The 13,001-nt window shown below is 35.1% G+C and overlaps 2 protein-coding genes across 8 annotated transcripts; one reads left to right on the plus strand and one right to left on the minus strand.

Annotated features, from left to right (window-relative positions):
* Nucleotides 1-939: 939 nt before the first annotated feature.
* mapre1a (microtubule-associated protein, RP/EB family, member 1a) lies at nt 940-7,129 on the plus strand. Of its 6 annotated transcripts, none has more exons than XM_046870852.1 (8): nt 940-1,058; nt 2,231-2,353; nt 2,473-2,618; nt 2,736-2,922; nt 5,481-5,531; nt 5,649-5,743; nt 6,612-6,764; nt 6,877-7,129. In XM_046870852.1, exons 2-8 carry the CDS (start codon nt 2,233-2,235, stop codon nt 6,928-6,930), a joined length of 807 nt encoding a protein of 268 aa, XP_046726808.1. In that variant the 5' UTR covers nt 940-1,058; nt 2,231-2,232; the 3' UTR covers nt 6,931-7,129. The 6 variants fall into 6 exon arrangements, with proteins under 6 accessions (XP_046726808.1, XP_046726807.1, XP_046726810.1 ...); XM_046870851.1 differs by having other exon boundaries at nt 943-1,058; nt 2,201-2,353; XM_046870854.1 differs by having other exon boundaries at nt 943-1,058; nt 2,201-2,353; nt 6,880-7,129.
* A 1,313-nt stretch (nt 7,130-8,442) lies between these two features.
* Nucleotides 8,443-12,417, minus strand: LOC124399718. Of its 2 annotated transcripts, XM_046870858.1 has the most exons (4): nt 12,118-12,417; nt 11,063-11,138; nt 10,828-10,910; nt 8,443-10,668 (listed from the first exon to the last, which is right to left on the minus strand). In XM_046870858.1, exons 1-4 carry the CDS (start codon nt 12,249-12,251, stop codon nt 10,356-10,358), a joined length of 606 nt encoding a protein of 201 aa, XP_046726814.1. In that variant the 5' UTR covers nt 12,252-12,417; the 3' UTR covers nt 8,443-10,355. The 2 variants fall into 2 exon arrangements, with proteins under 2 accessions (XP_046726814.1, XP_046726815.1); XM_046870859.1 differs by lacking the exon at nt 10,828-10,910 and having other exon boundaries at nt 11,073-11,138.
* Nucleotides 12,418-13,001: the final 584 nt, after the last annotated feature.

Genomic DNA, 13,001 nt, shown 5'->3' on the forward strand with positions numbered 1-13,001 from the left:
AACTCGCTAAATTTTAGCGACCCCTAGTGGGGAACCAGTGCTCTGGAGTTTACACAAAATGGTTTAAAAACAAAGGTTCTTCAGTTTGAAACACATTTGATGATGAGAGATCGGAGGAAAACAAACAAACTGGGCAGAGCTGTCAGAAAGTCTATAGTAATTAAAAAAAACACTCTTTACAGCCATGGTTAATGCATCTCACAATGCTCGCGGTGGATGGGATGCAACAGAAATCATTTCCATCATTTCCATCAGCCTTAAACAAAACTCTATCGTGGGATCAGACCCACCCAGACTGACAGCTGAATAGTGGGAGAACACCAGTGATTTTATTTTTATTATCCAGAACTGTCCAGTTCCTTTCCACTCCACCTTCTCCACTGCAACCTTCAAGCACTACAACCTTCTCATACCTAACAACACAACAGAAGTCCTAGGAGGCCATGCATTATAATCTTTTTTTTTCTTTCTTATTTTTTTCGTGATCACGACCTAATTTCCTTGTGATCTCGACATAACAAACATTGTTTCCTCGTGATCACAATTTTTCTGTGTATTCTGCATAAGAGTATGTTCTAGAGGCAGCATCATCGCAGCATCATGGATGATCGCATGCTTTTTTACTATGTTCAGGGACTCACTCAAACTGAAACAGCACTGTCTCAGTGATTGACAACTTACACACTATGTCCGACAGAACATGCTCTTAGGTTAAGTACTGGTCAGGAGGAAACAATGTTTATGTCAAGATCATGAGAAAATTACGTAGTGATTATTGGGAAAACAACGTTTGTTATGTCGAGATCACGAGAACATTAAGTCGGGATCAGGAGAAGACAAGAAAGAAAAAATATTATAATGCAACGTCTCTTGTTGGACTTTCGTACAGCACAATTGAAGCCTTTTCTTAGCTGTTTTCCTCCTCTGGAACCTTTAATTTGATGTGGTCACGTGACCGAGGCGACACGCCCAGAGGGAATGAAGGCGGCTCAGATGGCGCGGCCCGAAACGGCGGCAGAGTCCAAACCCGAGCGACGGCGAGACTCAGTTTTAACCCGGTAATGTTACAATGAATGTTGTTTCGTTTACGCGTTTCGAAAACGTGCCAAAGACTCGAGCTTGAGTTTGGGTTTGAGAATAAACTCTGTAATTAGTTATAATTGACTGCTTAAGTATATTTGTTGGTCAATTAGGTAATATTAGGACGTACATATAACGCAGCGCGTGCGCTAAGTCACCTGGCGGGTTTAAGCAGCTCTCCTAGCAAAGTTCTTTCTTGCAAAATTATAGCTATATATTTTTCTTTCCTCGACATCCTTAAAACAGTTTGATTGAGTTTGAAAGTTTTTTTGGGTTTTTGGAAATGCAAATCTTTGGTGCTTTTTGATTGTTGGATTATGTAGTATTACTTTTACCAGTTCGTGGTTGTGTTTGCAAAATACAAAAAACATTAATGACTAAAGCATAGAGGCAGTGTTCTCTATTTAGAGATGAAGGAGGGGTGTAATCTATCTATCCACAGGTTGTCTGCTAGCACTGTGGGTCATGGGTAGGAAACCATTGACCAAAGTAGACCAAGATGGCAAGTCAGAAGTTGAATGCGATTAAAGACAATGGCGTTTCAGCAGTTTACATTTGTGGCATTTAGCAGACGCCCTTATCCAGAGCGACGTACAAAAGTGCTTTGAGTCTCTAGCAATGAATAAATCTACACTGGTACGCCAGATTACAAACTTTAATATAAATATAACTCTTGAATTCTACAAAGCAAACTTGGAAAGTACTGATTTAAGTGTTTCAGGAAGAGGTAGGTCTTTAATCGTCGCTTGAAGATAGTCAGGGACTTCGCTGTACGGACATCTAGGGGAAGTTCATTCCACCACCTCGGTGCCAGAACAGAGAAGAGCCTTGAAGTGTACTTAAGTTGTTAAAGTTCAGGGTTCAAACCCCTGCACTTCCAAGCCACCAATGTTGGGCCATAATCAGTGGCTTAACCCTCTCTGCTCCAGCTGTGCTTTGACCGCAGCTTCTTGACAAGTTGGAATGTGCAAAAATACCAATTTTCCTTTGGGATGAATTCATTTTACATAGCACGATTAATGCAAGGTGTTCAGGGTGGATTTCCTCTTTTAATTAAACGTTTGTGATTTACAATTGGCTAGGAATGAAAGTATGATAGAATTGAAAATGTTTTTTCCAGAAGCACACCTTTTTTCCTGTCCTCTTCCAGTCATGGCTGTGAACGTTTACTCCACATCAGTAACAAGTGACAACCTCAGTCGCCATGATCTTCTGACCTGGATTAACAGTTCCCTCCACATGAACCATGCCAAGATTGAGCAGCTGTGTACAGGTCAGTCCCTTTACACTGACCTATTTCATCCTCAAAAGACTTCTTGTACTTCAGATTATCTTCAGCAAGATGAGCTAAAGAACACACAAAGATGTGCTGCTGCTGTGGTGTTCCTATAGGTGCTGCCTACTGTCAGTTCATGGACATGCTGTTCCCAGCATGCGTGCCATTGAAGAAAGTGAAATTCCAGGCCAAACTGGAGCATGAGTATATCCACAATTTTAAAATCCTACAAGGAAGCTTTAAAAAGCTAGGGGTTAATAAAGTAAGTAAAGACCAGCACAATGATTCATTTACAAATATTGTAAATACATTATTTATTGTATTGGGCACCTACAATTTTGGCTAGTTGAATACAGTCTTTTTTTTTTTCCTTTGGTAGATTATCTCAGTGGACAAGCTTGTGAAAGGAAAATTCCAGGATAACTTTGAGTTTGTGCAGTGGTTCAAGAAATTCTTTGATGCAAATTATGATGGAAAGGAGTATGATCCAGAAGCAGCTCGACAGGGCCAGGATGTTGCTGCCTCCCAGTGTCCTGCTCCGAGCTTGACCAATAAACCTCGGAAAGGTAATTTGGGTAAAAGCGTTTTTCCTAACCATAGCAGAATTCAGCATAGCCACTATTAGCTTTACTTCTCAAAGTGAGATCTAGAGACTACCATAGTTTTGTGAGGCCTGGTCCATGCTAGGTCCGTGATTTTTGTAAAATATTTAATTTCAATGGTGAAAAACACAAGCATATTAATATTACATCTAGTATTAAGATTTTAAAGTTGTTTGACCTTACATTGAATGGGTTTAACCCAAACCTCACTAACTCAAATGCAAGTCAACTTGATCTGAGTGGCAAGTTCAAAATGTAAAGCTCTATTGTGCAAGTAAATAACCAAAATTGTTGGATTACGGTAAATACATTTTCAATTAATCATGTATAAGAACATTTCAGATACAGGGGACCCTGTCTAAACACACTTTTTTTTTTTTTTTTTTTACTTTTACATAGATATCGCCATCTTAAAAAATATATATAAATAATAGAGTTTCACTCATAGTACCAAAGTAGGTTCTCATTACAATTTCAGAATGTACTTTTGTAGGTGTTAAATAATTTTTTGTGATTCTTCTAATATTTGCTTTGTGTCTGTGTAACAATCCATAGAGAAAGAAAGGAAAAAAAGAAAGAAAAAAAAAATATATATTTTTTTATTTTATTTATTTATTTTTTGTTGTAAAAGTGTTTGCCCCCTTCCTGATTTCTTATTTTTTTGCATGTTTGTCACACTTTAATGTTTTAATCAAACTAATTTAAATATTAGTAAAAGATAACATAAGTGAACACATGCCGTTTTTTAAATGTTTTTTTTTTTAATTGTGAGAAAACAAAATGTTGCTGTGTGGAAAAACTGTTCCATTTAAAAAAAAAAAATTATTTTATGTAATCAATTTAATTACAACTTAATTTAATCAATACAATAAGTGTATTGCATGAATTAGATTTATTAAATTTTTCTAAAAATATATTATTTAATCAATAAGAAATTTGATTTAAAATTGTTTTAAAAATGTAAACTGTTTAAATGTTGATCACAATTGGTAATGATAAACTGCATAAAAAAAGACAAGCAATTTTGTGTACCGTTGTTGTCCCTAGTATATATTATATTTTATATATATTATATATATTATATTAAGGAACAATACTATAGAAATTAAACTGATATATTTTTAGACTAGTCAATGTGTAGTTTCTATAGCAGTATAGATTTACTGTCCTCTGAAAATAACTTAACATACAGCCATTATTGTCAAAATAGCTGAGTACACCCAAAGTGATCACAGCTGTATGCCGTGTAACCATGCAAAGCCACATGTTCTATTCATCATGTTCATGTGTTTATCTGCTTGACATTTGTGTATCTTGTATTAGAGCAGTTACAATTTTACTTTGACTGCAGTTCTCTCATACTGACCACTGGATGTTCAACATGGCACCTCATGGCCAAGAATTGGAACTAGATTGTTGCTTTCCAAAAAATGGTCTAGGCTATAAGAAGATCTTTAACACCCTGAAACTGAGTTACAGTACAGTGGCCAGCATCATACAGAGGTTTTACAAGACAGGCCCCGCTCAGAAAAGGCCTGGTGCATGAGATGCATGAGTGCTGCAGCATTGCTTTAGAGGTTACAGAAGTGAAAGGTCTGCTTGTCAGTGCTCAAACCGTACGTCGCACACTGCAACTAGTTGGTTTGCATGACAGTCATCCCAGAAAGAAGCCTCTTCTGAAGCTGGCTCACAAAAAACCCTGCAAACAGTTTGCTGAAGACAACCTGTCCAAGAGCATGGATTACTGGAACCATGTTCTGTGGTCTGATAAGACTAAGAAACTTATTTGGCTCAGACGATGTCCAGCCTGAGTGACGACACCCTGGTGAGGAGTACCAAAAAAAAGAATTCTCTTGCCTACAGTCAAGCATGGTGGTGGTATCATCATGGTCTGAGGATGATTAATGCTGCTGGTAGTGAGGAGCTGCAGCTCATTGAGTGGAAACAGGGATTCCAACATGTACTGTGACATTCTGAATCAGAACATCATGCCCTTCATTCAAAAAACTGGGCCGAACGGCAGTTTTAATACAACGACCAACATAATAACGACCCCAAGCACACGTTGCCAAAATGCCAACTGCCTCGCTGAAGGTAAAGGTGATTGAGTGGCCATGTATGTCTCCAGACCTGAACCAGATTGCAAAGCGCCAGGTGTCTTACATCCAGCAGCTCTGTGATGTCATTATGGAGGAATGGAAGAGGATCCCAGAAGCAGCCTGTGCAGCTCTGGTGAATTCCATGCCTAGGATGATTAAGGCAGTGCTACATAACAATAGTGCTCATACTAAATATTAACACTTTGTACTGTTATGTATGTTATTTTTTAGAGGACAGTAAATCTGTAATGCTATACAAACTGCACATTCACTACTCTAAAATATATCCAAGTTTCATTTCTATAGTTTTGTCCCTTGAGAAGATAAACACTAGCATGGTTGCTAAAATATAAAGGGGTATACTCACTTTTGTAAGAAGTGTGTGTGTGTGAGATACATATGACATTTTTTTTCCCTCTCCAGAGACACAGATTTCAGTGAAACCTATGGCTCCAGTGGGTAAGATGAAAAAATGTGTGTGTATAGTGTGTATAGTTAAACTGAATTAGCATTATTTGCAGCTTTATTCTGCTATTATGATGTAATTATGCACCACTCTGACCATTGTATTGTGTACCATGGTGCTCTTAGCTCCACAGAGAATGTCTGCAGCTTCTCCCAAGCGAGCAACTCCTCCTGTGCAGAGAACAGATTCAGGGGCCAAAGAGGAGGAGCTCAAGCAGATGGTTAGATTTTGCTAAAAAATTACTTCATACTATTTTATGCACACCTTAAAATGCAAATATCAATATAATTATTTTACATTTGTTGTTTATATAAGTAATTAAATATTAAAATTTAAATTAAAATACTATATTAATAATTAATAAATGGGTCAATCATGTAAATGTATTTTAAGATTTTTTTTACTTACCATATCAGATTAGCAACATACTTTCTTGATATATTTTGACATAAGTCATTATTTTTTAACTATTTATGCTATATGCTTGAAATTTCAGAGAATGGTATGCTGTATAAATTACCACAGTTGCATTGGTCAACACTGACCTGCTGAAAAATGTGGAGAATAAAGCACATTACAGCTTTCAACTTTTCATATATATCAGGAAATATTTCTCATCAATTATGCTATATTTTATTATGGAAACAGACATTTTTGCATTTATTTATACATTTTTTAATAATGAATAATTTCCATCTTCAACTTCAGCAGGCCACAAATGAGCAATTATGTAACAGCTGTTTTTTTCTTTTTACACTAGACAACAATTGTGTCCAAGTATTTTAGAAGCCGTGACTCTGGATTTTTAGCTTTTGTGTTTATAGTAAAATATGTCATACTCGGATCAAACTTTCACAAAAACCAATGCAGATATCAGCCTGAAATGCTGCACATTTAATATATTGGGAATGGTAATATTTATTTCCAGTACAAGTATGAAGCAAACAGTTTTTTTTTTTTTTTTTTTTTATTCGCTGGGTTTTGTTCATTTTCTCTTTCACACCTGTATTTTATTGAATATATTTTAGCAGATTCCACCAAAGCATCATACCTAGCTTTGTATTAAGTTTCACATATATTTTTGCCAGGTCAGTGATCTAAAGTGCACTGTTGTTGATTTGGAGAAGGAGCGGGACTTTTATTTCAGCAAACTGAGAAACATTGAGCTCATTTGCCAGGAAAAAGAGGGAGAAGCCGATCCCACACTGCAAAAAATAGTTGACATTCTATATGCCTCAGATGTAAGTGTTACTATTTAAGGTGTATATATACAGGCAGTGGTGTTTTTTAGTCATTCACACCATTTCTTTTTTGTTTTTTTTATATATTTTTTTTTTATTGATTTTGTTTCAGCAGGAGGGTTTTGAAATCCCAGAAGAAGATGCTGGTGAACCAGAAGAGTTTTAGGCAATTGCCAGGTTAAATGTAAAGCTCTTGTTAAAGTGTTAAAGTTTGCACATGCACGCTACCATCTTCCAGTTAGGTGCCTTTGCATTTGCACTTTGAATGTTTTATATTTGTAAGTGTTCTATTTCTGTGGCTTCAAATATTTATTTTTGAATTAACAGATGTATGATTTTGATATTATTAAAGGTGTTTGTTGCAATTTCTCTAGACGTGATTGGGTTTAGTCGAACGTTAAGATAAGGTTGCACTTGCAGCACTGTGCTTATGTAAAGAACACACATTGCCATAAGCTACTGTTAAATTTCAGTTCTAGCTTTTAACTGCCTCTAACTTGTACATGTAATCTGTTGTTTTCTGGTCTTCCCTCTGGCAACTTCCCCTTTCTGAGGCACTGGGTAGACAAGAAATAAAATACAGGCCAAGTAGCTTTCAAAATATAAAGACATTTTAGGATATTTTAACTTTTATATCCTGATTAAATTGAAACATAACTTTAGGGTTTTTTTTGCATGATGGTTCTGTGGGTGGAAAAAGTTAATGGCAACCCGAAATGCACAAAAAACAGACCACATCAGGTTTCACTCTTGTCAGCCAAGAACAGGTTTTATGTGCACAGATGTATTTAATGTATTATTTTTCTACGAATTATTATTCTTTTCGAATTAATGTATATTTTAAATTCATGTTTTAAAATAACTTGGAGCTTAAACAAGCAGGTCTAAGTTTCCTAATAGACAGTTTTTTAAACCAATCTTCTGTCAAACATGTTTTTTTTGTTTTGTGTTTTTTTACATTTTGCCACTTTTATTAGTTTCTTGCATAAATAAAATAAGCTATAATTACGCTTCTTAGTAGTCTGGGTTTGGGCATTTTTGGTACATAAAGCCTTTCTTAAAAACATTTTATTAACCTGTTGCTATTGCATCAGCTCTCGAACGACGCCATCTAGTGATCCTGTGCAAAATAGTATTTATTTATTCATTGATTTATTCATGCTTTAAATTATTCCCATAAATGAATACACACGCTCATACCCAATTAATGATTATCATCCTAATAATAATTTTATTCATTATTTAATTTTATTTTAGTCAGGTCAATTGGAGGTAGAACACTAAGGTGAATAGGTCAATTTTGTCTCTTGAATCCTGTAACCTTTACTCTTTCTACCTGCAAGCAGGTATCAAAGGATAACTTAGAATTTTGGATTACTAGAAAACATCCACCTTACGAATTAACTCTTGTATTCACATTTACACTTATTTTGGGACATTTATTTCAGCATTTATCTGGTAGTTCACATATAGTACACACACAGTCTCAGGAGATCTAATGGTACAACACGCTTGGTTTTAAAATGTAATACATGTCTAAATAGTAGTGTTTACAAGGACAAAAACAGCACATATGTAGTGCAACATTTTCTGTAGCTGAATTGAAATATTTAGTTGCCAGATGCTGTGTAGCACCCTTAAATAAATCATTAATTAAATTGAAATCAATTCAGAATCATAACAAAAGAAAGCATTCAAATTTATTCACAAATACACTATTCGGCTAAAGTTATGTAAACACCAAACAACAAAAATGCTATATTATTTTATATCGGTTGGGATATTTGTGCCCATGCATGCAGCGATTCATACACAAGTAGATGCAAAAAATTCTGGAAATAGATGTAGTAAGGTGCTATTGGGTGAAGGCTGGCAGTTTCCTAAACAGCGTTTACAGGTGGAGTTCAGCTTTAGTACAGAAGGGAAAGCTGTAAAGTAAGCTCAGAGCTTAGTACAGGTTTAGGCCCCTTAGTTCCATTCAAAGAGAAACCTTAATGCTTCAGCAGACAATGAAATGTGAAAAATGTATGCTTCTAACTCTTAGGAAACTCAGCTGCAAAACTATAATGAATAGAACTGAATAAATCAAAGGTTATCATAAAAATGTTTGTGTTAAGTATAACCCTGAGTTCAAACAGTTCAACACAGATTAAGTATGAAATAATTAATTATTATTTGAAGTGACAGGAATGTAAGTTTGTGTAAAGTAAAGAAAGGGTGACGTGAAATGTGTTGCGTTGGTTTTAATTTAGCCTCTTTTATATTTATTTATTTCTATTTTAAATAATAAATTGTTAAACAAAAATCTATGCTGCATTATTTGCACATTAATAAAAATAGCGCCGTTAAAAATGATTTTGGTTAACGCGTTAATTTTGACAGTCCTAGTTTTTTGCTTTAGCATTTAATTAAAAAAAAAACGGGACTCATCTATGTTTTTTAATTACTATATTATAGGACTGTATAATATAGTCATCTAAGCTTAAAGAAACACTAATGTATGTTTGAAGTATGTATTTATCTAAACTGGCTATCAGGTTGTCTCTAATTGCTGCATTTCTCTCAACGCTGAAGCTGTGCCAACAAAATCTTGGCAAAAGTGCCATCTCAGAGACAGCAACATTCTTGAATGGCTTCCCTCAGAGAATCGGTTAGTCAGCAGGGAACAGTAGTAGCTGCAGAATGAACATCACCACCTCCAGTGCTAAGCAGATTGAACACACCTGGGAACTCTGGCAGGAGAAGGGCAAGCTGGAAAGGACAGTGTGTGCACTATTTGTATCCTAAATCTTCGCAGACAAGATGAACTTGTCAGTTTGCCACTAACGATGATGTTTATATAAAGTAGACATGTTTTACCTCTGAATTTGGATTTGTGGAATTTAATATAAATGAAAATAATAGAAAAACTTTGGCACATCTTACTCCCTATATGCATCTTATTGTAACTCACCATCACATACAGTGTGTTTAATTCTAATGATACAAGTGATGCATCATGGGCACTACTGCTGACAAAACTGTTAAAGGAACAGCAGCAATGGCTGTACAATGATTATTGATTAATGTTGATTACACACAACTTTATATGCCCCCTCAATGAAGTTTATAAAAATAATGTTCTCAATTTTTGTGTAAAGGATTGTGAACACACCAACCTACCCTTCATCACACAGGTCCTCATTTCTGCGCTTCTTAAGGGTCACCAACAACAAAAAAGGGGCAAACAGGAAACCAAATTCTACAGTAATGTTTCCATTACATGGGAAGCTCATTTTAAAAAATAGTTTACTAAAGAAAGCTTTAAAATCCTGAAACTAAAGCTTGTAAAAGAGAACTTTGTATAATCATTTGATAAGCAAAGAACAATAAAATTCAGAGAAAGATAGGAGTTATATTAATCCTCATAAATATATAAGATTAGAAAGAAATTATAGCATAAGGTATAACATTGTTAATTACAAAAGATGACTTTTACAAATGAATTAATATTTACATTGAATTAATATGAAGCACAGCTAGAAAAGGGAAAACAAATTCTCACTGGCACCATTTTTCCATACAGTTCAATAATCCACGATTCTGCTTTAGCTACTTCTCCCAAGGTTTTAACTTCCTTGGCATTTGCGATGAAGTGGGAAGTTGGTTACAAGGTTTGATGTCCAGCTTTTGGAGTCCTGGAATCTCTTTTCCTTCTTGAATCATTTGAAACACTTCTGCAAAAGATAGCTGGATGTTCTGTGCTGATTTGGCCTCCATGTCTGTCTGGGGAAGAATCACTTTCTCAGAGTTACTTGTGCCAAAGTCATCTTGAACACTGCTCATCTCCTCAGCAGCCTGGTGTGATTTATCCGATACAGCACACCATTCCTTGTAACCACTCAGGTCAATTGGTTCAAAAAACCTGGAATTGGAATAAAAGTATTAATTTGATTTACATGATCTTTTCATATTTTGCTTCTTATTGTCATATTCAGAAATAATGACTCAACCCAAAGATTACAAAGATTTTCTGCAGTTTAATAAAACCTATTTTCTTTGGAGATGAAGAAAAAAAAAATACATTTTGTCTGTGCCCTCATGTCTGTGTTCCTTTCCGGGACCTCTTTTTAGATATGCAGTCATAGCAAAGTCCCTGCTTACATTCTGCACACAATCCACGTTGTCATTAACTAATACATAACAACAGGCAAAAATAACAATCTGCATTTTTCTCATTCTCTCGTTCTCTCCATTAAGAAGTAAATACTTTTCCTGAGATACCAGTGACTCTAAACCCTTCTGCTTTCTGGACGCACTTTATCCAACCTTATGCCCGACTTCTGGTTGAAGTTCTCATCACCTGAAAACCATTCGCTGCTGCATAGAATGGCCCTACAGACAGATACATAATGAATGGTAATACTTAATAAAGAGGGCTTGAGACAGCAATTAATAGACAGATTTTCTCAAATGGCTTGAGACTAGATTTTTTTAAAATAAAAGGGCTTCCACAAACAGTCAAGTCCCTTAAATCCCAATTAGTGAACAACTTCATCAACATATCCTTCATGTTCCTTGTTCCTGCACTGTTTAGCAATATATTACACAGTTATTTAATGAAATTATTTATAATGTCTATCACCATTCGTTGTTTCAGGACTTTTTCATGTTACAGTCAGCTCTGGTCCGGTTTTTGCTCATTGAAGACTATTTAAAATGTATATCCTGAATTGATATATTTCTATAAAGCTTTGCTGTGACAATGTCTTCTGATTTATGGTGTTACAAAATGCTTTAATGTTGCTGCCTTCTTCAGCAGTTTGAGCTACAGGAGCTTGTCTGTTGGATCGGACCACATGGACTGGCCTTCGCTCCCCATGTGTATCAATTAGTTCACCACTGTTCCTTCCTTGGACCACTTTTGATAGATACTGACCACCGCAGACCAGGAACATCTCACAAGAGCTGCAGTTTTGGAGATGCTCTGACCCAATTGTCTAGTCATCACAATCTAGCCACTATAAAGCTCACTCAAATCCTTATGCTTGCCCATTTTTCCTGCTTCTAACACATCAACTTTTAAGGACTAAATGTTCACTTGCTGCCTAATACATCCTACCCACTAACATGTGCCTTGATAAAAAGATAATCAGTGTTATTCACTTCACCATTCATAATGTTATGTCTGATCGGTATATATTATTATCTTCTTAGCTTTCATTTAAATTGTAAATTTTTACTCTCTGTGCTGTTTTAATGTTTGGATCTTCCTCTGAGATGAATAAAGTGAACAACAGATTTTCCACGATGCTGAGCAGCTTCTGCTGTTACTGTTTATATAAGAAGAAAACAGGAATTTCTGCACAGTTACCTGTTATAAAAGTAGATCTTTAGCTTCAGTAAATCTTCTTTACATGTCGGCGTGTTTACTTTCTTCAGCCCGTCTTGAAATCGAGCATCGCTGTCAAAGTCATACGAGTCAAATCGAATGTAGAGAGACTCCATTATTACTACACAGCAATGTTACAGGCAGTTACAGGCAGTGTAACACGAGCCTGCTGAGAACACACACAATATTCATTCATAAATATTCAATTATCGGATCATAACTAAACACGACGCTCTCGGTTTTAACTTCATCATGCCAACATGTTTACTGCCCACATGCTTATTTCCGTATACGCCCACTAAGAGGATCTGGATTTCAAAATAAATGTCTTATCCTTTCCGAATGACAAATTCCTGACAAATTCCTCATCTATATTGTGGGCCTGAATCATAAATATAATAGAGATATTGTAATGCAAACGGTGTATGGAATATAGTTGTAGAAATGTATTTGATTTGTTGTTTTATTTTTTTTTATCAAATCGCTACAATTCAATATAATTCTTAATTATAGCCCGTGGTTAATATGGACGACTTCATTTTGTTGTAATTTTGTGATTTATGAATGCATGAAATATTGTCAGATTGCTTTATGCAATTTATTATATACTTTATATATATATATATATATATATATATATATATATATATATATATATATATATATACATTTATAATATATATAATTATTTAATTTATATAAATTTATATAAATATAAACAAGATAGATTTGCCGCCTGTATAAAATATGATGGTGATTTATTTCAATTTGTTTTTAAAATGGAGATCATTTGGGAATGTCACCTTCCATTTGTAATTGATTCATAGCAGAGATCAGTGCAAATCGTTTTTACGCATTTTTATTTG

This window comes from Silurus meridionalis, chromosome 17 (assembly GCF_014805685.1).
Source record: "Silurus meridionalis isolate SWU-2019-XX chromosome 17, ASM1480568v1, whole genome shotgun sequence".
NCBI lineage: Eukaryota > Metazoa > Chordata > Actinopteri > Siluriformes > Siluridae > Silurus > Silurus meridionalis.